General features: G+C 46.6%; 2 protein-coding genes across 5 annotated transcripts in view; both read right to left on the bottom strand.

The window, feature by feature from the left end:
- The window catches only part of arhgef18b (rho/rac guanine nucleotide exchange factor (GEF) 18b), a 37,697-nt gene extending 33,529 nt beyond the window's left edge, over positions 1-4,168 (bottom strand). The window contains exons 1-2 of one of the 2 annotated variants that reach the window (XM_084920982.1): positions 3,905-4,168; positions 227-375 (exon numbers count right to left, since the gene is read on the bottom strand). In XM_084920982.1, coding sequence (XP_084777108.1) covers positions 227-375; positions 3,905-4,148 — 393 coding nt within the window. In that variant the 5' untranslated portion in view covers positions 4,149-4,168. The remainder of the gene's footprint in view (positions 1-226; positions 376-3,904) is intronic. The other variant, XM_084920984.1, reaches the window with a different exon arrangement.
- A 5,097-nt stretch (positions 4,169-9,265) lies between these two features.
- Positions 9,266-25,466, bottom strand: part of insrb (insulin receptor b) — an 82,214-nt gene continuing 66,013 nt past the window's right edge. For all 3 annotated transcript variants that reach the window (XM_084921902.1, XM_084921904.1, XM_084921903.1), the window contains 16 exons: positions 25,394-25,466; positions 25,014-25,264; positions 23,792-23,959; positions 23,520-23,718; positions 22,276-22,408; positions 22,036-22,189; positions 21,771-21,919; positions 20,094-20,250; positions 19,902-19,998; positions 19,754-19,821; positions 19,432-19,661; positions 18,933-19,043; positions 16,965-17,127; positions 16,749-16,878; positions 16,527-16,661; positions 9,266-16,447 (listed from right to left, as the gene is read on the bottom strand). The exon at positions 25,394-25,466 is cut by the window's right edge and continues 54 nt beyond it. In XM_084921902.1, the coding sequence (XP_084778028.1) occupies positions 16,093-16,447; positions 16,527-16,661; positions 16,749-16,878; positions 16,965-17,127; positions 18,933-19,043; positions 19,432-19,661; positions 19,754-19,821; positions 19,902-19,998; positions 20,094-20,250; positions 21,771-21,919; positions 22,036-22,189; positions 22,276-22,408; positions 23,520-23,718; positions 23,792-23,959; positions 25,014-25,264; positions 25,394-25,466 (2,573 nt within the window). In that variant the 3' untranslated portion in view covers positions 9,266-16,092. The remainder of the gene's footprint in view (positions 16,448-16,526; positions 16,662-16,748; positions 16,879-16,964; positions 17,128-18,932; positions 19,044-19,431; positions 19,662-19,753; positions 19,822-19,901; positions 19,999-20,093; positions 20,251-21,770; positions 21,920-22,035; positions 22,190-22,275; positions 22,409-23,519; positions 23,719-23,791; positions 23,960-25,013; positions 25,265-25,393) is intronic.

Below are 25,466 nucleotides of genomic sequence, written 5' to 3'. Positions count from 1 at the left end.
GACACACTTTGGGAGCCTGGTGTGTAAAATGTTAGCGTTCAGATATTCTTTGAACGAGTTAAAGCTGAAGCTGACCGACACTTGCTGCTAAAGGTCAAGTCCGACAAAAGGGAAGAATTTATTTGTCCATAACGGACCTCGGATCACTATTATTTTGGTAAATTTCATTGCGTTTGTTGAGAACCTAAAATAATAGTAACGCTCAGAAAGGAGTGTTCAGCTTCACCTGGTCATCACTGGTCCACCCAAAGGAGACGTCCTCAGTGACAGAAGCAGGAGATAATGAGGAGGAAGATCCTTTTGCACTGGTAGGCTGGACACCGAGATGAGCACTGGGAGGCTCACAGGGCTGACTGCAGGGCTTGCTCTCTGATGCTAAAAATAAATCATTTGGCATTTATTAGTCTCGATAAACACAAATTTACAACCGACACGAGGAGAAAAGGCAGACGTCATCAGCTGTCTAACACCTGTGGAATGCATTTGAACAGTTGCAGTGAATAATGGAAGAAAGGCCCCGTCGGCAGCCCTGCTCCAGCCCCTCGCTGAAAGCTCCTTTGCATTTCCATTGCATAAACAGATTCCTCGATTCACATGATGCCACAAACTGCCGTCACCACTGGCAACTGCTCAGTGAGCCAACATTAGTCTCCATGTCATTTCTGGGAGGCTGGCGATTATTCCCTTGCTGAGCTTTCAGCAGCCCCAGAAGCGGCTTGCCTGCAATAAATCATAATTTACCAGTGCGCTCATGTGACGTGAGGGGAACAGACACAGAAGAGGCAAACGTGGAATTTCTGGATCTTATTCTGGAGCTAAAAGTGTGTCATTTTATTACCAAGACACGATAAGAGCAAACATGTCAGTTTCACGGCGTCACGTCCACTGGTGGGGCTCCAGCCACACCACTTATTCTGTTTTCCTCATTCAATGTAAAAATGGGTTTTTCCCAATGATATATGTGTAATATGTGTGTAAACTCAGTAGGAAGGAAAAAGAGGATATGATGTATGTAGTTAAAAAGAAGGTGCAGATATAAACACTGGAATTTCCCCTCAATAATGCAGCGATAAGTAAATATTTCAAAGACATGGCAACAAACAGCTCGGTGCTACAGCTGTGCTTCGGCAGCCCGTCCAGCCATGAGGAGTATTACTGCATGTAGCCTCCTGAGTTTGAGCACGAGCAGAGAGCGCTCTGGAGGATTTTACCAGAGCCTCTCAAACCAAAAAAGTTAAGACCGAGATTTTATTGACGTGTTTTTGCCTATTTTATGTTTGATTTCAGCTCAGTGTGGGAGTAACTCCTGCTGTTTTGCTGCTCAGCCCACTCTCTGTGGGCCTCTCTCTTATCACAAAACGGGCACATCAGAGCCAATCAGTATGTTTTTCAGTGCTAATACAGGGTGAGATGCAGCTGATGTGTCTGTTTGTACTTTGTTCAGATGGTCATACAAGTCCAGTCACTTCTGGTGTAGAAATAAAATACAACATGTATATATATATATATACATATATACACACATATACATATATATCTATATATATGTATACACACACACACACACACACATACATATATATATAGATATATATAGATAAGACACAGAGCTTGCCTATTTTGTTATTGTTGACTTTTTATTAAATGGTAAATGGCCTGTATTTGTATAGCACTTTTCTAGTCCATAGGACCCCAAAGCGCTTTACACTACATTCAGTCATCCACCCATTCACACACACATCCACACACTGGCGATGGCAGCTACATTGTAGCCACAGCCACCCTGGGGCGCACTGACAGAGGTGAGGCTGCCGGACACTGGCGCCACCGGGCCCTCTGACCACCACCAGTAGGCAAACACGGGGTTAGTATCTTGCCCAAGGATATTTGGCATGCAGCCAGGAGGCAGCCTGGGATCGAACCACCGACCTTCTGATTAGTGGCTGACCTGCTCTGCCACCTGAGCTACAGCCACCCCGATTACGTTTTATTACGTTTACCAACTATTATTTTACGCATGACTCTAACTGCATGCATGATTTTGGTCTTTGATTGCTTATAAGAACGGTGCCTATAAATAAAATGATTATTATTTTATTTTTTCTATTCCTACTTGAGTTATATCCTGGTTACTGTGCGCTGGTGAAGGGTTGTTTGCAATGAAAAGTTTTATTCATTTCTATTTATCATCATACGCGTCTCCTCTTTAGTGTTGTGTTGATTTGATGCGTCTTCCAAAAGACATCTTGAGCTCAGTTAGACTCAGAAAAAAAAAACGAACCCTTCTAAATTACCATTAACCATCAGAGCGACACACACACACACACACACACACACACACACACACACACACACACACACACAGCACTCCACTAACTTGATGTCTGTTTTTCCCTCTCAGAAGCACTTTTGAGACCTCGGCAGTGGCTGAACGCTATGATGAAACGCAGACATCGTGTCCTGCTGTAAACCAGCAGCATCCACTCCCGGCTTTAGCGGCACAGCCAGGGATGCTGTCATATAAACACACAGACAGACGCGCTGTAGATCCAGTTTTCTATATTACTAAATCACAGGCTGAGGCTGCAGCGGTGGCAGTGTCCTCACTGGAAGGAGAATTTGTTTGCGTCCCAATCCCACTCGTGTTGAGTAAACTTAAGACAGCCAGTACAGACGCTGCTGCGGTTGCTTAATGCTGCCTTGCAGCGCCACTGTGGCCTTTTATGGTCGGCCTCTCATATCGCCCCCGACATGACACAAAGACGAAATCTCTAAAGAGGTGTTTATTATTCAGCTGCTGTAATGGTGAGTTAAGTCAAATGAACTGCGCTGAGCTGCTGAATGAATGCAACCGCTAATTAAAAGGAAAAAGAAACCAGAAGCTGTGCATCACGGCTGCAGCCGGTGTGACGAGGAGGAAACGATGGCACGTGTTTGCCACAAAGTCTGTCGTTCGTTTGTCTGCAAAGCTAATCACAAGAGGAACTCATGTGATTATGTCAGTTGATTTTGTGATCTTGATGCTTTCTTACACATCACCAGTGTGGCGATACATCATCACCCAGTGACACAAACCACAGGAAATAAAACTACAACTCATTTAATAAAACTTACAGCTCCTGTCTGGTTTCCCTCTGAGACACAGAGCTCACATTAAGGTTGTGGTGACCATTTAGTATCTGTCACCAGTGCTTGAATCACACAAAGTGTGGGCTGCTGTGCCTCTGTGTTTGCGTGACGGGCTGGAGGTGAAGGCAGAAGCTGTTAGATCTGAGGTTGAAGCAAACATCAAAAAACAACTGTCAGGCTGCAGAGACTCTTTGATCACAAATGCGCCTGATGGCTGTTTTCAGAGAGCCGAGCGGCCCGGGTACTTTGGACGAAAGCAAAATGGAAACGTTCCACGCTGCTCGTGTGCGCTAAACATTACATTAAAACCACGAAAGCGCAGAAAGCAGGAAACTAGCTGCCGACGAAGCTCCACCTGTTAGTCACGCTTTCTCTAAAAGGATAGAAGGCAACAAAACCAGTGCCACACCAAGTCCCACTCAAAGCTTTACTCACAGCCTGAACTGTGCACGCACGGTGCAGCACCACCGGTGGACACAGAAATTCAGTAATAGATTTATGCTCAAATTTGAAAGGTGCATAGTGACACTGCACAGAGTGAGAAATGACTCACTGAACTTTGCACCAACGTCTCATCTGCTGCACTAACTGTCACCGACCACAAACCCCAACCAGGTCAAACTGGTAAACAACAACGGTGTGAAAATGGCCAAAGGAAGCCAGGAGAACATTAAAATAGTCAGCAGGTATAACGCACATCTCTGGGTCACCTCCCCCCATCCACCCAACATACCCACGATGGCTGAAACATGAAGTCAGTGTAAAACCAGGTTACCTCTCTTGAAGGACCATCTCTTCATCCAGAGTCTGGAGAAGGATGGCCAGGAGTTGTTAAGAGGAGAGTCCGCCATAGGAGCAGCACAGTGGGTAGGCCAGCAGGAACTGGAGCTCGCTCGCACTCGAGCTCTGGCACCCAGCAAGAGGAAGAGGGAGGTGAGAGAGGGAGGGAGCAAAGAAACGAGCGAGAGAGGGCGAGCGGCTCGGAGCTCAGAATTACCTCCAGTGGAAAGAGAGAGCATGAAGAAGCATATCAGTGTGGTTTCTTTAAAAGGGGTGAGGGAGTGGGCTCTCAGACTTCCCTGGGGGGGGGTAGAGCTCTTGTTTTTGGATTCATTTGAAGCTGATTGAATGACAAAGTAAGGAGGAGGAGAGATTTGCAGTTTTATTTCAATATGCACTCATAAAATGGATCCATAGCACTGTGCAAACGTTTCCAGTCACCACTTATTTCTTTGCATTTGGATTCCAAAGCGTGCAGCGAGAAACACTTGTTCAGACTTTCTGAAGCTCTTTCAAAGCTTTTCCTTTTTGCTGTGTGGATGCTTTTCCCTCATTTTCAGTCCAGTCATCGTAGCATTTGCTGTTTTTCTTGGTCCACTTAACACTGACCTATGAATCATTCGAGCATGCAGAAGACGCCCAACTCAAAGGATGAGCCCCTAACAGGAAAGTTAGCCAAGAACCAATTTAAGCACTTTGCACTTTCGGGCCTTGGGAGGAGAAATCCAGCAAAGACCCGACACAGGATGTGACGGAGAATAAAGGTCCAGTCATGCCAAATACTGACTTTCAGGCTTGTTAATTTGTACAAACCTCTTGCTTTAGACCAGTTAGCAGACGCAGCTGTTTTAGAGAAACAAAAACAGAAAAGGAGAAGGAAGCATACGCAATGAAAGTACAGGGTAATGATCCATGCTGGGTTTTTCTTAGATTCAGATTCACAGGGAAACTGCACATTACAGAAAAGACCAAGTCTAACAACTAAAGCAGTAAATTTGAGCTAAAAACAGGAGGTGCTGTACCAACCGCTGTCTGCTGCAGCTGCTAGACATGGGGCTTGGCATTTCTTGCAACTATTTCCTTTGCACCAGCGTCGCTGCGGACGACTGTCAGTGCACATCATGTGGAAGACTCTCCGTACTTTCCCACAGATGACACGGCTTGAAGCGTATTACAACTGAAATGTGCTGCACATCGTCTCACATTTGATCCACCTCCAGTCACAACCTGTCAAAGTTTATAAAAAAAACTAAAAACACACAAAGTGCACTTACGCTGGATGGAAGGTCACAAGTGGCAGCGTGTAAATTCCTCCTGTTGGCCCGAAGAGTGAATTAAAGGCAGAAAAACCCAAAAAAACTGATGTTTTAAATCCTTCAGATGGGACTGTTCTGCAGGAACGTCGGACTCAAACTGAGCGCATACAGCCAAAACAGTTGCCGTCTCTCAACCCGCTTCCTCTTTCTTTTCTTTCCCCTTTTTTCTGTGTGTCATTCTGCTCAGCTGAGGAGAACCGCACTCTGAATGGCCCACACGTACAGTTTGACACATCACTGCAGCAGCGTGATAGCACAGCAGGGTGGAAGCGTAACCAGAACGAGTGACCTGTTGGCAGTAAACCTTTGTTACTCACAAAAACAACATCTCACTCCATCTAAGAGCAATAGTTTGGTCACTGACCATCAGCACACACATATACGCTGAGATGTAGTTTGACATCTCTGGTGTGTGTTTTTCTGCTACTATATCTTCTTATTGTGCAGCTTTGTGCTTCCATGCAAAGCATTTACATAAAACAAGTTGGGGAGGAACTAGATGTGCTTATAGTGGTTTCCCTCAGTGCATAACGACGAATGCGGCACTGCTGCTCTTTTACTTTCAGATCTTTTTCTGAATCAAAACTAAGGCTTGTGCAAACCGGCCGTGCAGTCTTTGTGTTTTTCCCCTGAAATCCAACCTACATGCAGAGAATGGAAAGAAAAGTATTTGCAATGTGCAGCTTTAAGACGTCTCTGTGCTTCAGATTTGGATTTTGTAAAACAAACACACGCAAAAAGCTATTGTAGTTATTTTTTTCATTAAGCTTAAATTGGCCAGATGGGGGTGCATCAGTCACTCTTCTGCTTTCCTTTGCAGTGCACGGCTTCACCACAACAGGTCTCGGGCTGAAAAAACATCTTGACGACGAGCGCTAATAGGTAAGACTTAGCATCCTCCTCAACCACCATCAAGATACCACTTTGCAGAGCTGTTTAGGTACATGACGATTTTTATCAGCTGCCAGCCACGGCTCTGCGTCTGAACTAGGATGCTGAAGTGTGAGAATGCTTCAGTAATGTCGAGGTCCAAATGTACAACTTAAATGTTTTTCCATTTTTATTTACTCCTTTCATTCAATCGTTGCATCTACTCTCCATTTTCTGAGAAAAATACATTTTAAAAATGAGGTACAGTAGAGTGCCTCTCTGCTGACCTGACTGATGAAGATCTGATCCAGAAATTTCACATTTGGATTTGTCACTTTGGTGTCTCTCAGACCATTTCCCTTCTTTAAGAATGGCTCCCTGACAGCCACGCTAACACTGAGACCATTTCTGATGAGACTGAGCAGTAGATGGGTCGACTGAAGGGTCAGATCCATCTCTCAGGTCCTGGGTCATCCTTGCAGGACTTCAAGGGCATGACCTTCAGACTATCATGGACGCTATCTGCTGTACATTTGGTTTTTTAGGCTTGTCTTCCACTTGTCCTGTTTACTCATCTTTTTAAGAATATACTGCACATCACACCAAGATAAGCCAGGTTTCTTTGCAAATCGTCTTGTTGGTGTCATTTGAGGCATCAGTGTTTGAGAAAATGCACAATTTTCTTAACCTTTAATATGATACAAAAGCAGCCAAAGCAGAAGTCTCTAGTAACCGTTCTGCACACCGCATTAAAAAACAAAGTAGTAGTCAGCAGATTATGATCTGTATACAACATTACTGGTAGTGATGGTCCAGTGGACCCTAAAAAACCCAGAGGGCCCAAATGAGCATCAGTTTTTCCTTTTCGCTCAGAGTAATTCAGCTGATGACCAACTTGCCATGAAAAGAAGCCCACAAGGATGCTCAGCTCTGCCCCCCACCCCCCGGCCTCCAGGAGGGCACGCCCACAAATGCATCCATCCAGCATCTTAAAAGATTTCTACAATTTTGAGCTCCAGGATCAGAAGAAATGTGCTTCATCGTGCGACTTAAAGCAACATGACAGCTGGGAGTGCTTTTTTGTAACAGGATGGTCAAAGGAGCCACCTCAGAGAAATGACTACAAATCTGTGGTGATGTCCTGCTAACCCAAGAAACTCCATCAGCTCATTTTTACGTGCTGCCACAGGACATCCACCTGGTGTCACCTGAGCCTGCACTGCCAGCTAGTCCATAAACTCATGTTTTATATTTATCAGATAACTTAAACTAAACAAGGAGGAAGTGCTGAAGACAAATCCAGAAGAAAACAACCACAGGGCGAATACAGTCACGCAGCTTCCTCCCATCATGTGAAAATACTACCAGTATCTCTGGACCTGGGAAACACAGAAGTCCCAGCCAGTACTCCCAGTGCTCCCAGTCTAAACACTTCAACCACATGGACAACACACCAAGATAACAAACAGTCCTGAAAGGAAAACACGATCAGCAATTTTCCTGTGTGAAATTGTCGTAACTCATACTGCGTGACTGGCAGGTTTGGAGCCAAACGTGTGCTCGGAAATACAGCTTTACTGCTGAAACAAGGTAACTGTTGGAACGCAAGTACGCCAAATATACCAGGAATACGAGGAACTTGGAACTTACTACAGGACACTAGGAAGACACAGCAGAGATGACAAGGGAACAGGTGAGGAACACAGCTGAGCAGAATCTAACTGAGGAGACAGAGGAAGTAAAACTGAACATGACATACATGGGACAAGGACCTAACAAAATAAAACAGGAAGTAGCTAACACAAGGGCCAGAGCTTAGACATGCTAACTTGACAGACCAAAAGGGAAAACGAGCGACTACAGAGACTGGCACAGAAACACACACGGGGACACAAAGATGGGGACTAGACTCATTTCCACAGGAGACAGAGGACACAGCACAGAGACAAAACTAGGACAGCCTGGACAAAAAAGGAAACTAACACAACCAACCATACAAGAAACCAAAAACTATATTTGTTTCTATTTCTTAAGAACCAACAGCCCAAAACATTTCACTCAAAAAATCAATTAGCCCATTTTACAAGCTTAATTTTCTAGATTTAACAACTTGTTCATTTGCATAACAAAGAAAGGAGATCCACATGTAAAGGTGAAGAAAAGCAAAACAAGAGCTAAACTAATGAACAATAGCATCAAGGCATTCAAACCAGCGGTGACCAGAGCGCAGTGAAACCAAAGCAAATGAAAACCAAGTTGGAAACCATCTTATATGGAGAATAGCAACCAGGTGATGTCATTTCCTGTAATAGATGACAGAAGCAAAAAATTAGGACCTGAAAAGGAGGAAGCAAAAAGCAGACCCGACCACTGAGGAGGCCGTCACTTATCTTTGGCACTCGATTCACTCGCATAAGTAGTTTTTAGAACAGGTGGCAACAAAGTAACAGTCGTGTTACTGCGTCAAGTGTAGCTGCTCAGACATCTGGATCCTTAGACACAAAACACACTCAGATTCATTAATGCAGCTCTGCATTTATTTATAAAGTCACTGGTGTAGTTTGTGTTTATTTGAAGTTCCTCTCACTCGTTACATTTAATGAATATCCTGATTTAATCAGTGACAAAACCAACAAAGAGGACCGTCTGATGCTGTTGCACTCCACAGGGTTTAATCATCACTCATTCCAGGGCTACAATCCCAACGGCAGAGCCTTTTATTCTAACCCTGTGGTGCTTTTTATATGGCAGTGACAAAGGAGTGCTCATGTGAGATTAGTTGGATGAAGGCATGGTGACATTATCCAACAAAACTTTATTTTGAGACCTTCGCAGTAATCAGTCAGACGCTCACGTCCCAGTTTAAAGCTCTTTCCCAGCCTGGGAGCTGAGACGAGAGTCTAGCTCTGGATCAGACCTCCGAGTTACAGAATAATGAAAAATGATTGAGCTCTTTTACAGATTTGTTGCCTTGCCCAGCTTTAAATGTTGGAATTGAATCAACCTGCAGATAATGTTCATCATTTTAATGGAACAGAAAATATTTCCCCTGAAATGCATCAGCAGGGTTCAAGTGTTAACAGCAGGAAACAGGATGAATCCAAACCTCGATAACGTGACTGAAAAACACAAAGTCTGCGATCAGCTGAAAAAGTGCACAGAGACGCATATTCTCCAATAATTTTATTCATAATTTTAATATAAACAGTTAATTGTTGAATAATTTACACACAGCAAGATTTTTATTTTCATATCATTGCAACATTTTCTGTACACGTCACTACTTGGCTCTCCTTTGAAAACATAGAAAAAATAAATTGTCAAGCGTTCATTTCGTCATGGCACATTTTTGATCCTGTACAATATGCATGTGTGTGTGTGTGTGTGAGACCGTGTAGTCGATATTTTGTGGTACATAAAGATAATGGCACATCTGGATCCAGTGTCAGGGATGAAGCGATCTCTTGCGGGTTTGCGGGTTTTGGGGCGAGGCGTCCTTTTTTTGTCGTTTTTTGTGTTTTTGCACTGCACATACACACATATACACCTGCTGTATGCGTACACGCCGACATTTCAACATAACGTATACACAACATATCCCAAAAAGAATACATCAGCATATTCATCGCCAATAAAATGACATTAACAAAGAGGTATCCTGCAAGACAACACAGAGCATTCTGGGGACCACCTATGTGCACGAGGAGAGAGGAAACGTGAAGTAACAGGAGGACGAAGAGAGCGCTCGTGAAGATCTCAACCGAGGACAACGACACACTCGGACCGAGCATCGCACACTGGTGTGTAAACTGGAGCAGACCACTGGACCGGCGGGTGACTCTCAGAAGCTCGTCCTCATGTCTGTCACCTGACAAAGGGCTACGACACACAGGACTGGAAGTCATTCATAGGAGAGGTTCAGCCTTTACGCTCGTATAAAGCTTGTTCATGTTATGGGGGAACACCGAGCTGTAGCACAGAGGCAGCTAGCTTAGCACAAAGTCCGACACTGGAGAACACGGCGAGTGTGGCTCTGAGCAAAGCTACCAAGCTCGTTTCCACCAATCGAAGACGAATAAAGCCCATCAGACACCTACGTTTAATCTTTGACTTAATATCTCAACATTTCAATTTACTTCTGCATAAGTCACATTTTTAGACTTATGCAGAAGTAAATTGATAAACCTAAACTAACCTAAACTAAACTAAACAGTCGAGCTGAAATTCCGAGATACTCAATTTTTTTGTGCTCCAGTGGCAGAAACAAGCTTCCATACAGGATAAAACACCTTAAAATCCTACAGTTCAATATCAGACACATTATAACTAATCTGTTTAGCCCACACACACACACACACACACACACACACACACACACACACACACACACACCTAAACCGTGAGAAACTCTGAATTTAGTGCAGTCGGACATGGTTCAGCAAATAACCAGTAAATGTGAAAAACTGTTGTCGCTGGTCTTCTGTGGACTAAACCATCCAGGTGATGTGTTCATTGGTTAATCAGTCACGCTCGCTCTTTCTAATCTCTATGTGAGCGTTTAGAGAGGACCCGCTACGCTACAGTCGCTTTGAATGAGTCCTTTGTTTATCCAAATCTCAGGGTTGGTCCAACCAGTTACTTTATCCACTGCCCAAAACAACACTAGCCCCTCTCTATGACATCACAAAGAGCCAAGAGTAGAAAAAAGTCACAGGGATTGCATGCACACACACTGAAGTCATTTTTTGGGAAACTTTAGCTTAACTCACCCCGTAACAGCTCATATAAAAATAAGTGCCTAATAGCTCCCCTTTACCTCTCCGTGAGGGAATTCACCAAAACATGGCACGACTCCTGTGACAGCCTTCCAGCTCTGCAGCCGAGAGCCTGGCAGAGGACACGCTTCTCCAATAACACGTTTTCTCTTTAGCTTATTCGGGATTTTCTCGCTTGTGTTTTTTTGTTTTCTTCTTCAAAATAACGCACAGTGGTCTTTTCCAGTTTGTCCACACTCACAAAGAAACAACAAACAAGTTACTTGGAAACATTTTCACACAAAAACACCTGCGACAGGTGAAGCGTGTGTGACGTGCGAAAGGCTTTACGGGTGACAGGGTGGCATGCCGCCGGGGCCGGGTGGAGGCGGGGGCGGGCCGAAATCGCACGACCTCTCGGGCCAACATTCAGAACATGCATCGGACTAAGAGCGGGGTCGGCGTGCGAAACATTTCAGGCCGCGTACTCGTGAAGCTGTGAGACTGCAGCCGCGCTGCTCCGGGTTAAACACAATAACAGACTCGCGCTTCTCTGTGTAGTGGGTTGTTTCATGAAAAAACAAAAAGAATCTTTTTAAATTTAGAAAAAGTTATATACACATTGATAACAATGTTAAATTCAAAATGTACAAGAGTAGTAAAAGTTTACAGTCAGAAAAGGTCGTCGTATTCGGCCTCCCTACTTTGGCTAGAAAAAAAATAGATATCAACATCTCTAAAACGTAATACTTTTCTCTTTAAAACAAAACAATAATACATACAATGCTTTGTTCTCACCCTGTGCTGCGTTACTAGCATGCTCTGTCCAACCAGAGTTCAGCAAAACAAAGCCAAACTTCCCTAAAAATGAAGCGCTCTCGTTTTGTTTCCAGGGACGAGAAGATCTGCTGCTATTTACAGGTAAGAGCTTATTATTGGGTTCATTCAAAAAGAAAGTGACAAACATACAAATCGTGCAGCAAACGACCGCACTTTTGAATGTTTGTGCGCTCACTTGTTGCTAATTGCGGGTGTTTGCGTGACTTTGGGCTGTCAAAATAAAAATAAAACAAACAAAATGAGTAAGCATCAAACTATCTGCTGGTATAGATGTTTCATCTTCATGCACAAAGCAAGCCAGAGCTTAGCAGAGTAGAGACACAAGTTCAGCTGTTATTTTCCTCTCCGCGTGGAGGGAAGGTTAAAAAGAACAACAACGATTTCCTAAAACAACAAAAAAAGCAGAATAGTTTCGCCAAGAACAAAATTTATGTGATTTTCATTTCGTGTTCGGAGGCGGGAAAATCCTCTTTTGTGATTGGTGGACTGTCAGGGGCGGTTCTGCTCAGGAGGGGGTCAGACGGAGCTTTAGGCACTGTGGGTTGGCGGAGGCGCGGGGAAGCCGTTTGTCTTTGCAGCCCCTGACAACGCTCCCATCCGACCGCTAGAGGGCAGTCCACACCAGATCACGTGTGAGTGGAGCGGTCCTGACTGATTTCACAGGCCGGGGAAAAACTGATTTATGAGAAGAGTGTTTAGGTTTTTGTCGCCTTTTTGCAAGGATGCTGAGAACTTGCGCTTCAGTCAGAGCAGATAAAAGGTAGGTAGGTAGCTCTTCCTCCTCCTCCTCCTCTTTACTCTCCAACCGTAAGCATCGGGCCGCCTCCCTGAGACGAAAAAGTTACAATCGAGATTTCAGTTAATAGTTGTTATGGCACACAGGATGGTCCGAGTCCCTTTCAGAGGCGGAGGAGGGGGTGGGGGTTAAAGTCCTCCTCTAAGCAGCCCGGACGTCTGCGTCCTGCCACGACAGACCCAATCCACGGCATTGACAGGAAATACAGGTCATCACTCGACATTCACAGTAGAAAAAGCAAAAGCATACGTACAGAATGAAATCAGAACAGAGAAACAAAAGTACAACAGGAGGAGACTCGAGATGTGAACACGGCGACCGCACGGAGACAGTTTGACACGCCGAAGAAGATAAAGCAGCGTGAGGTCCACGGCTGAGCTTGGTTAGCCTTGGCTGCGTGAAGGCAATCACAGATATGAACATATCACGATATTATTGGTTTTTCTTGTCAGTGTCACTTTCTCTGATATCAGAGCCGCTTTACGCACAGCCCGGAGGCCCGGGGAGCGTGGAGAAGGGGACCAGTAAAGCTACGGTGCTGCTTCCAGTGACCGTGGGAAGCTTTGTGTGAAGAAATGTTCATGAAACGTGCAGAGGAGAGGGGCGACGAGTGCTCTTAAAACGCGACGCGCGGGCTTGAAAATAAGATGTGAGAGTCTATAAGAGCACGCCACGGACGCAAGACTGCAACCTGGGAAGATTAGCTTCCACGCGCCAGCCGCGGTGTTGGTTTTTAAACGGTGGGATGATTCAGGCTCCGCAGACCGATTCCTCCGTGTGCACTGAGGTAGACTCCGGCCAAACACACAGACGACAATCATTACTAATTAACTAACGAGCACTCCTGCCGCTCACCACCGCCGACTCCATCTCTACAGCTGACCAGCCTGCAGCACTTACTCCACCCTCAGCGGCCCTAAACATGCTGACGGTGTTCTTGTTCACGGGATGATGATCATGAGAAAATGTTCAGAACTGCAGATGTGCAGGAACACGCGACGTGCCGACTCCGAGCGGCTTTTGGCTGCGTGATCGGATCGTGATGCAGTTTGAATATTTCACGACACACACTGATGTTTGTCTGCTTTTATCTTTCCAAACAAACTACCACCGGCCCGCGGCTTTCACTCCTCAGTATGATGAACTAAAAACAGCTCCATCATTTCCGGCCCCCTTTTAGTGGCCACGGCGCAGACTCGGGCCGATCCGCGCCCGGTGTGATCGACGGTGTCTGCAGCAGAAACACCGCCTCCAAAAAATATGAGAAAGCAGTGAGTCGTCTCTGTGTGTGTTGAACTACAGCCAATAGATTTAGCCTGAAGAGGCTCAGGGTTTGAGAAGGCACTGGTAAATATCTGGAGGCAGCTTCCCGGCGTTCTCTGACTCGACTCTCTGGGTTCTTGGTGAGAGAGCAACGCTTTGGCTGTGAGTCTGTTCAGTTTGGCACCCGCACTGCTCTGTGTTCAGGGGAGAAGAAGATCCGCTGACTATCGGCTGATGCCTGAGGACGACAGAAGAGCGGCCGCGGGCTGTGAAACACCGGTGACCTTTGGGCTCTGGATGAAGGCCGCGGCGGGTCAGTGAAAGGTCAGCCGTAAGGACACTTGACTTGTTTTGAACTCTGAATCAGGGATCAGTGGACAGGAATGTTTTTGAATCATCATCAGGAGCAATTTGACAAGTTTCTGCTTGTGTGAATGTTCAGAAAAATCTGTCTGCCACCGTATCTGTGGAAGTCATCTATTAAGGAGGAAAATCAAAAAGCGAACGTGTGTCCCGTGTGTGTGTGAGCTCTGCCAACAGGCAGGAAAAGCTCGAGGGAACGAGGAGCTCCAACTCAACTGGAATGTCAGACCTGAGTGAAACAGCTGCTGCACACAGTCTGCACGTGATAGCAGGGGGAATAATGGGATTAGCAACCAACTGGCAGCCCCCCCCTCCCTGTGCTCTCTCAAAAATACAGGGAGAGACTGCCCCCCTCCATCTGCAGGTGGAACTTTCCGTATGTCTCCTTCAGGCTTCGACCACAAAACCTGGAAATTTCCACCAGGCTGATCTTGAACATCAGCAGCAAACAGGACGCCTCGGGGAGACCAAGCACGGGTGGAGGGGCAACGCGTGACTCTGATAAACCCCTCCATCTAACGCAGAACGCCTCCCCCCCCCCACCCAACCGCTGCTGTCAGTTCATGCTCCGCCTTTACTCCGAGCAGCACCGCGCCGTCTAACCTCGCCAACAGCTGACACAGACGGGCAAACCGGAGAAACCACAAAAATAAATAATAAAAAAATGAAAACCGCACGACCGACGTCACGAACCTGCAGGAACAAACACGTGGGAGCCTCAACGCCACCGAAGACACGAGAGACGGCACACCTGAGCACGCCGACCTACAAACGCCTCAAAAAGCTTCTTTCTCTCTTTTTGGTTGTTTTGTTTTTAGTTTATTTTCAAAGCTGTAGTGAAGTATTGAACTATTGTGCACTTTGAGAGGAAAGAAATGCAGTCAGCTTACAGCATTTCCAGGTTTCCCCATCCAGACAAAGACTAAGAGGGAGGCGGGAGGCCTAAGACACCGAGAGCACTGCCGGTAGGTTGGAGCGATTTCTGGGGCGATAAAAATAAGGAGATAAAAAAATGTGAATAATAAACCCGACAAAACAAAGAACAAGCAAAGCTCCTGATGGAAAATATTACAAACTATTTACAATGCCATCTATTTTATATATATATAAAATATTGGTAGGGAAATACCAATATTCCATATATATGTGTATTATATATACTCATATAATTCTATACCCACTAAAATATATGAAAGCAGCAGTTATTGGTCAGTCTGAGGGACTCTTTTTGTCCAATTCTTAACTGTTTAAATATCCTTCAGCCTCGAGGACACAAAAAGAAACGTTTGAAGCAAATAAATTAAAAGTTGTCACCAAACACCCGACGAATCTGTGTCGTTTGGAATTCTGCAGAAGCAAAACAAACAAACAAACAACAAAAACATTCCTCTAGGAATAGATGTTTGTTCTACGATCAAGTCTTTGCAAGTCATCCCACTGATTACGTCATTGTTCAAAAAGGACAAGTAGTGTGAGCTGACAGACACTTTGTTTACAGGCCACGTATACAAAGGCCACTATCTGAGTAAAAAGAGGGAAATAAAATAAAAAAGCACAGAATCGTGGAAATGCGGATCGGTGGGAGAGGAGGAGGGGCGAGTCTCGAGGAGGTCGAGCACGAGCAGCCTTCTTGGTTGTCTAAGGTTTGTTGTGTTCACAGTTTTCTGTTTTTTCCCCGTTTCCATCACAAGGAGTCGTGGAAACGCGGCGTTAGTGACGAGCGATGGTTTGGTTTTCTGGTCTGATGTGTTACACCACGTTTGCATCATCTTGCCTGTGTTCTGGAGCCACGAGGAAGAAAATAAAAAGTCCTGAGATTTGTGTCTCTTTTTTTGTTTTTTGTTTTTTTGAAGGGCTTCTCTGAAGAATAAGAAAATCACGATCATCGAAAATGATGAGAGGAACACGAAGGAGACAGAAAAATAGATCGGAAAGGGAAAAAGGGAAAGCTTCAAAGAGTTCTTTGAGGAAACGGGAAATGTTAGGAAGGGCTGGATCTGGGCAATGATAAAATTCTTCCATTTTTCTTGCCACCGTTCATGTGTGTGTAGGGGACGTGCTCCTCATAGTTCCCCCTCAGGGCCACCGAGGGCCCGCTGTCCCTGGATAAGCTCTCCTCTCTCTGGGAGTAAGAAGAAGGGTCCAGGGGGATGCTTTCCATGTTGTCCAGGTCTAGGTCAAACTCCTCCGTCTCGGGGACTTTGTTTTCATCGCTGTAGAAGAAGGAGACCTCCTGGAAAGACGGGTCCAGGTCGTCCCGCAGCATCTCGATGATCTCGAGGAACGTCGGACGCATCTTGGGATTGTACTGCCAGCACATCTGCATGAGGCTGTGCCTGGGAAGAGGGATGAAGAAAGGCCAGTTTAGTCTTGTGTAACGTGGAAGGCAGTTTTCCCAGCTCCGCATCTACTCACATCCTCTCAGGGCAGTTCTCCGGTCGATCCAGGAATCCTCCTTCCATGACGAACTTCAGCACCTGCTCGTTGGACAAACCCTGGTAAGGCTGCTCGGCCAGCGTGCTGATCTCCCACAGCACAACACCGAACGACCTGCAGATGTACAAACGCACAAACAAACGAGATCAGGCCGAATGACGTGCGGCTGTACGGTAGGCCACTGTGTGAGCTGTGACTCACCAGCAGTCAGAGTGGGCGGTGAAGACGCCGTCCTTCAGGGACTCGGGTGCCATCCACCGGACAGGAAGCAGGCCCTTCCCTCCTTTACGGTAGTAGTCCGTCTCATAGATGTCTCGTGTCATACCAAAGTCTGAGAGGAAGAGCGACGGAGACAAAGGTTAAGACAGCACCTCAAGCTACACGGCGGTATCGACAACACCAAACACGTTCTGGTACCTCCGATCTTGACGGTGAAGTCCTCCGCCACCATGCAGTTCCTGGCTGCGAGGTCTCTGTGGACAAACTTTTTAGCGTTGAGGTAAGCCATGCCGTCTGCGATTTCTGCAGCCATCTGGAGCATGTCTTTCAGAGTCGGCGGTGGGGAACCAGACGGGTTGTTCTACAAACCACAAACAGGTTAGACCGACTCAAAGCTTCCCACAGGTAACGCTGTGCTGGCCATCTGCTGAAATACTCGTGCATAGTTTTCAGTCACGTGACCGACTCGCTACGCTGGCGAGCTAAATATTACTGCACGACTACTTGGATCATCTACCCGTGGAGCGAAAATGAAGACAGTGATCCATATTCTGCCCCAATATCACAGCTACTGTCTGGCATTTTAGTTAAACTCAAAGATGTTCGTAGGATTGGTGGAGTGCAAAGGTGGGGTGGCTGGAGCTCAGGAGGTAGCCTGGGTCACCTGCCAACTAGGGATGGGTACCGGTATCCGGTGCCATAATGACATAAACCGTAGTAACCAGACCGAAAAGCAGCGCACATTTCAGTGCTTTTTTTTCCCTGAGATGTCGCACTCTTTGGATTCTAGCCAATCATTTTACGTTTCCGAGGATAGTAGGCGGGCCCAGGTACGTACGTTCTTTTAGAGCACAGCTGCAGATTAAAAACGCCCAAGGCGAAGCGGTCAAAGTCTGGCTGTACTTCACAGCAAAAGATGCAAACTCAGCAGCCTGCAACAAGTGCTTTAAGCTGATACTGTGATACTGTCAAAGGAGGAAACACCTCGAATCCGATGAAACACCTGGCGACGTATAGCATATTGTTAAAAGCCGAGAAATGCGCCGTATTTGATAGCTTGCTGCGAGACCTCACACCGAGCACATCTACTGCGGGTGTGGTGCCTGTTATCGGACCCGGAGTTAGCAACATCCCCCAAGAACCCGAAGAGGAGAGTCCTGGCCCCTAGCCCTGCCAGTGTAGCAGGAATGATGAGGATGATGATGCAGCAGCAGCCGTTCTTCTCTGCGTGAGTAGCTTAATGTTGTTCGTGTGTAATTTACGTTGAGTAGGCTAACCACGTTATTACATTAATGCAAACACCGTCGTAGTTACATGCGGCTGTCTTCTTGTTTGATAGAGTGATGCCATATATGCCCCATAGCTGCAGAAAAGGCTAACATTGGTATCTTTTTACAAAAAAAACCAGCTGAACATGAGAGGTTTTAGGACAAAGTGTGTGTTCTCCATTGTTTAAGCGCCAGTTTGAGCACCGTTTAAGCACCGGCACCGTTTCAAAAGTACCGGTTTGGCACCGGTATCGGATAAAAGCTAAACGATACCCATCCCTACTGCCAACTGGAAGGTTGGTGGCTCGATTCCCAGTCTGCATGCCCAATATCTCTGGGATACTCTCCCATCCATCGGAGTGTGAATGTTAGCTAGAACACACTTTAGCTTAGAAAAAGCATCCTGTATGAATGGGCGACTGAGGCATGTTGTATAAAAGAGTAGAAAAGCACTACATAAGAACCAGTCCGTGGACTGTTCAGGTTACTTGCAGCAGGAGCAGGTGAGTCTATCATTTGATGATCACCATCTTCATTACTGAGCCTTAGCAGAGGAATATTAGCTAAAATCATAACACGTGCAACTTCTTTTCACCTGTTTTTGAAATTTTATGAACAACCATTAGGCGAACCAAACGGCTGTAGGCTTTACTGCACGTCCCAAATCATAAACACTGCTGGTGCATGGGCCCATCGGTCTGAGTGACTCGTTATGCACAGGTGGAAAAACCCAGAGTTTGTAGAGCCCTACTTTGCTTAATTTTCAGCAAACAGGCTTCAGGGAGTGCATCCATATGTAAATAATACAGGTATTAGACCACATGAGTGATGTTTGGGGGCGGGGCTTACATACCACAGTGTGTAAATAGGTGGGAGCACAATAATCAGGACTACATACCTCAGAGTCTGGCCTGAGACTCCGCAGGTAGCTTTTCAGGTCCCCGTGGGTCATCAGCTCCATCACTACCAGGGTGGGCTGACCTTTGGACACCACGCCGAGCAGACGTACCTGCAAACAATTCATTGTGTTAAAACGGCGCGCTCAAATCTAGCAGTAGACTTTGTAGCCAAAATTTCAATTTAATGACTAGAAATTATAAAGCTACACCTCAATCTGATTTTTACAGCTGACGTTTTAACCTTTGGCAGTTAAACTAGTGATCAGCCGGCTCTGTAGGACCACAGTAACAGTTACTACATTTGTTTGTAGAGTCAAACTGTGCGTGAACACGGCAGCGCCAGCAAAACAAGACACGACTGTGAGTCAGACGTGTGCCGCCGCTTTCAGCGAGACGACGGAAAAGCTGTAATTTAGCGTAATTGACGAGCAGCCGCTCCGGTGTCCTCTCGGCGTGCCGTGACGCTGTCTGAGGGTTTAACGGTTTAAAGAGTCATACCACGTGGTGACAGCTGAAAGCCTTCATGACGGAGGCTTCGTTGAGGAACTCGATCCTCTCTCGCAGGCTGGCCGATTCGTTGACCGTCTTGACGGCCACACGCGTCTCCGGATCGCCTTTGACGATGTCTTTGGCGACTCCTTCGTACACCATACCGAAGGAGCCCTGACCGAGCTCTCTGAGCAGTGCGATCTTCTCCCGGGGCACCTCCCACTCATCGGGAACGTACACTACACAACACAGGTGCGAATGACCGTTTTGACAGAGCGAACAAAGGGAACAAATCATCGTATGACGGAAAAAACAACTATTTTATTCTTACTGTCACCAGCACTGAAGTACTCGGGGTTTGGAGAGGTGATGAGATCTCCTAAGGGGCCTTCGGTTTGCCTGTAACACGACCACACAGAGTCACTAAGAGTCACTGGAGTTTATGGCTGTAATGGGCAGCCTGCTGGTTAAAGACAAACCTTTTTTTGAAGTACACAAACGCTCCACCTCCCGCGAGTAGCAGCAGGATGAAGCAGATGACGGGACCCATGACAATCCAAATCAAACCTTGATCAGCTGCAACAGATAACAAAGAGCGGTCACGAGACAGTAAATTTGGCACATCTTCCACTTTTCTGTTAAGTTCAGAAGTCCGACTCTCAGAGTCTTACGGTTGGGCATGAAGAAGTAAATCATCTCAGTAAAGGAGCCGTTTCCTGCCAGCGAGGTGGCGCGAACCCTCACGCTGTAGTTTCCAGGCTGAACAAGGGAAAGCTTGGTGCCACCGAGCTTCTGATAGGCCGGCCGTGACACACAGGTCGTGTGAACCTAGGCCCAAAAAGAAAAGAGAGAAAACCCATGTTATTCTAAAAGTTTGCTTAAATAAATAACGGAAAAGACTTTCAGGACAAACAGGTCCGGATATTTCCAGGTTACTTTTACACACATGTGGCACAGCAGGAAATACTACAGTTCAGATGTGCTTACATTACTTCAAATACTCAGATGCCAGGGTAGAGCGTGCAGGACGTAGCACGCATGATGCTCACTCGCTGCTCTATTCCCACCCAATCAAAAGTGACCAAAGTATTTTTGCTGAGCCAATTACTCCTAACCCCTGATTGGGTGGACAGCCCACACTCCACCCCGTCTTCTCATGCTGCTGTGAAGCAAACCTTCACCTCACAGAATGACCCGCTCGAGCTCGTGTCTCTTATTTTGAAGGGCCAACGTTTAAACGTTCTTGCTGATGTTTGTTGGCCTCGTTGGTTTGCAGTATTAAGGGCCTCGAGGGAGTGCTGTTGTGATTTGGTGCAAACCTCACTTGTGCTGAAGTGAGAAGAACAACCAGAGCTTTTTGTGTTCAGGGTCCGACCAAATCACTACATACACTCACACGAAGGAGCGATTTTTTAAAGTGGATGCTGTTGAATTAAAATGTATCCAAAGAGCTGGCATGTGCAAAAACACATAAGACTGTAATCTAAAAATTGGCCTGTAGCCCTTTGATATAAGTGAAAAGCTGGGCTCGTTTGACTCTGTAGTTAAGGACGCTTAAGGTTGGCTGATGCACGACTGCACTGTCGCAGTTGAAGTCCGTTCCACTGAAAGCAGCAGGAAGTGATCACTGCAGTGATAAATGCATCCAGCCTTCATAACTGTGTAACATTCTCAGCGTTGTCATCGATGTGAGCCTCCAACGCGCCCCAAACATCATTTTAAATGAATCCACATCGGTCCGGGCCACGGGCGGTTTTTCAGCGCAGCGAGATGCCGCGTGAGACGAGCCCATCACTGCCACTGCATACTAGTCTTCCATCCTGCCTCTGTCACTATGGTAACAGATCTGCTACTGGCTCCTGGGGTCAGGCAGTGCAGCAATGAATAGTAATGAGAGATGAATTCACACATTTAGAGCAAGTAAACAACAAGACTTGGACGCGCCGTCACAGACGAGCACTTATGCACGCAAACGTTCCCAGAATTTCATCCACAAACAAACGCCTCCGACAGCGTCGACACGCAGCACCAGGAGGCTGTAAACAAATATTTCCTTGTCCCCTTCTATAATGAACAGACAGAAATTGGGGTGTTTACAGGAAGCCTTTCCTTCCCGGCCTGCCTCGCCGCCCTGGAGTCTACCCAGATCACTCCTTGTCTTCTCACCTGCATCTATTTTTCCTTCTGTGCATGTCCTTCCAGCAGAGCGAATCGGGATCATTTCTGCTGGCTGTTTTCCCACATCACCTCTGTGCCCTTTAGTTTTGAAAAACAAAGGACCCCGAGTCCTCCCACTAACATTTTCCAGGCCCAGCGCTCTCTAAGGTTTGCCAGTGGTTCATACTGACCTCTGAGTCTCCGACCTTTTTGTAGAAGACCTCGTACAGGATGATGAGCCCATTAGGGTTGATGGGTGGATTCCACTTAATCAACACATAGGGAGGCTCGCCTTGCACAATCTCGTGGGTCACGGGCTCCGGGATGTCGTCTGCTTTCTCTGCAGGTGTCAGACAGAGAAAAGCATTTCACAGTGAGGCGCAGCCGATTTTATCTCCAGAATCTGATATTCGGTGCACCAGCAGCCTATTTGCACACGCGTGTGCCCGTTCTTACCCTCAGGCATAGTTCGGGCACTGATATAAGTAGCCATGCTGCAGCGTTTGGGATCTGTCGGATCGTTGCAGGCTATGATCTCTATCTTATAACTGGTAAAGTGTTGCAGGTTGGAGATGACCGTCGACTCCTTTGAGAACACCTTTTGTTCCACCTGGGCAGAAAGGAAAAGAGATTGAACTTCGACTGCAACTTGAAATAAAGTGAAGGGAAAAGATGTAAACATAAAACGCTCGATACCTTGGATTCCTCTTGATCCTCGCCATCGGGGGCGATTGTGCCTGAATCCAACTGCAGATTGGGAACTGTGGTAAGGAAGAGAGGAGGCTGGGTGGCATTAGCAACTCCCACCGAGCGGCGCCGCCGGGATGGTCTGCAGAAGTAAAAGTTAGAATAGGATATGAGTGAGTGACAGAGCGCGGACCTGCAAAGTCGTCAAGTTTCATGTGCATCAAGTGTTTGCAGATGACAGATGGTGTTTTGTGGAAGCAAGCCAGACCTCTGCTCGCACCAACCTTTCCTGTGTGTCTAACTTCATGACATTTATCCACAAACACCATCCCAGGACATACTGACTCTCACCACTAGGTGGTGCCATGCAATCCAGATGGATCTGAGTGCGAGCCACCATCCCAGCTAACAGGCCTTGAGCTCAAACCAAATCAAGACACAGAGGAGCTGATGTTTCACCTGATGTGCAATGAAAGGCAGCTTTACCGCGTATGAACTCTTGAAGAGACGAACCCGAGTGCTGCATTTAGGACCGAGTGAAAGCAGAAAAAACGGAAGCTCGTGTCCGTTTGCGTGACAAAATGAGAAAAGCGTGAGCCGCTTCTGGAGTCCTGCACTGTATGGAGCTGACCTTGGCCAGCTCAGAAGCAGGAGTTCAAAATGAGGCTGATGTGCGCACGGCTGTGTGTGTGTGCGTGTCTCCAAATGGCGGTCTGCATGACTGCGCTCTTGACCGGCATGAATGATAATGGGCAGAGTAATCACCCCCCCAGGGGAGCAGAGGCAGAGACTGTGGGTGTTTGTGCGTCCGAGAACAAGGTAGGGGCACCAGGGCCCAGACACTGCACCTCCCACTGCAAGCCCCCGACGGTGGGTGACCAGCACAAAAACAAGTGTCTATAAAAACCACACACAGTGGTGGAGGACACAGAACTGGCACAGATGCGTTGGAGACTCACACCAAGGCTGAGTGATCTGGTTTAACTCCGGTCACGAAGAGAAACAAACGAGACAAGAAGCTCCTTTTGGTGCTTCGCTCGGTGTGAAGCTGAACTCACACCAAAAGAATTTGTTACATTTCTGCAAAACTCGAGGGCATTAAGCGGTTCCAGGAACACGAATTAAACTTAAAGTGCCTTTAATTTAGGTGTTGGGGTGCGTCTCTATTCAAGTTTTCATTTAGCATGTGGGTAAACGATGCAGCCAAGGCATCGTCGCATGTTCAGATGCTGGGAATGAACCTGCTCTCGTACCTGCTCTCAAAGACTTCGTTGTGTAGGTAGTTCTCGAAGGTCTTGCGGTACTCTATCTCCTCCTGCTCCTTCTTTAGCTGGCTGTCCGTCTTCGGGCAGGCGCAGCACCTGCCGCCCGAGGTGGGCTCATCTGTTTGGTTCCACTTGTGCTCATCCTCGCTGTCCAGGTGGGTCGGGATGCGAGACGGCACTTTCATTCCTGGACGGGAAAACACAGCTGTCAGGGAAAGCCCCTCAAATGACTGAAGAGGGCGAACCATTTAAACTGCAACCTTGTAAGCAGTAGTCGAATTTGTACAGGTCGCTGTCCTCCGCCTGCTTTCGACAGACCACCCGGTAGTGGGTGATGTTGCCATTGGGACTGGTGGGCGGTTTCCACTTCAGGATGATCTGAGAGGAGGAGTTGGAGGAGGAGATGGGGTCCAGAGGAACAGAGGGTTCTGACGGGGACAGAGAACAAAATGTAAGTGCATCAAAAGGACTTTAGCTCCATCAGACTAGAGTCTAGAGGCACCATTCCATCCTTCTTTTTACCTTGTTAGGAAAATAAAATGGGTCCAACGATTTATTAAACATGCAAACATCCATGGAAACACCAAACAAACAAACAGTTTGCACAATTCTAACGAGCTTAAAAGTCGATATTTGTTTAAACACCTTTATTCCTCAGCACAGTGCAGTCCACCCTCCGCTGAGACCAGATGGATCAGCTGAAGGGACAGATGCATCTTCCTGCGTCGCAGCCTTCCCAGATTATTTTCCTGTTTCTTGACTTTTAGATGCTGCTCGTGTGCTGTAAACAGTTTGTTTTCCTTCTCCTTTGTTCTTCTATTTTCATCACTTTTTTAAGGATAAGCTGCATGCCGTGAAGCTTTTGGCTAATAGCTCTTTTGGAATCAGTTTGAGGTTCAAACAGATTATTTTCTGCCTGTCAGGCGGCTTATGTTTGGCTTTTTTTACAGATTCAACTAAAGAAATGTGTTTTTGCTGCAGGTAACAGAGCGTCTACAGGCACAATTGAAAAGCGGCTGTTTGCTAAGTCGTCTGGTTCATCCCTCAAGTTTGGTTCCTTTTATGCTCCAATGATTCGTGGTTCATGGTCAGTGTTAAGAGGTTTAAACAAATAAAAATGATCAGGGACAAACACTGCACAAACAGACCTTCAGAGAGCCTGCTCAAGAGCACTTTAAAAAGTTACAATAAAGTCGAGCAACTTGGAAACAAAATATAAAGAAATGAGTGCTGACAGTACAATGAGGGCAACACCCCCACCCCCCCATCAAGGAAGGTTCATCCAAACGTGAGCAAGGTCCCAAATGGCTTCTTAATACATCCCATCATATAAAACAATTAACAACAGTTGGAGTGTTTACCAAAAGCCCACCAACAGAAGTCCAGAGTAGTTTTATACAATCACTTAGAGAAAGTCAGATATTCTACAGTCACTGAAGTATCCATCAAACACAAACGTCTGGTGTTCATGGCGTTACTCACTGGAAGCATCCGTCTGAACGTAGATGATCTCGGTCTTGGCTCCGTGGACCTGGTGCTCATCAGACGCAGACAGCTGCGTTTTGACCATGATGGCGTACTGGGTCCAGGGCTTCAACGGTCGGATCAGGTACCCCGGGTCGTCTGCCTTCTTTCCCTCCGTGGAACGAGGCGGCGGATCGACATCGGCGATCACCCAGCTGTTAGAGCCGCAGGCGTCCTGTCCATCAAACTCGGTGACGTTCTTATACGGCCTGTTGCACATGGAACGAAAACGACCCAACGTCCCAACATTGTTAGGCATCCGTGTGTCAGACAGACTGAAGAGTAAAGTGTTGGTTTTTGTGTGTCCTCGTCTGTACACGAAGCAATGATTTACTTACGCCTCTTTGTAGAGAACCATGAATCCCAGCAGGTCCCTAAAGTCTGCTGGCCAGAATGGCTCCCACCTCAGTA

Source organism: Perissodus microlepis, chromosome 23 (assembly GCF_051167445.1).
Source record: "Perissodus microlepis isolate ML-2025 ecotype Zambia chromosome 23, ASM5116744v1, whole genome shotgun sequence".
In the NCBI taxonomy this organism is placed as follows: Eukaryota; Metazoa; Chordata; class Actinopteri; order Cichliformes; family Cichlidae; genus Perissodus; species Perissodus microlepis.
Note: the sequence above shows the minus strand (reverse complement) of the source record. Positions and strands in the feature narration are given on the sequence as shown.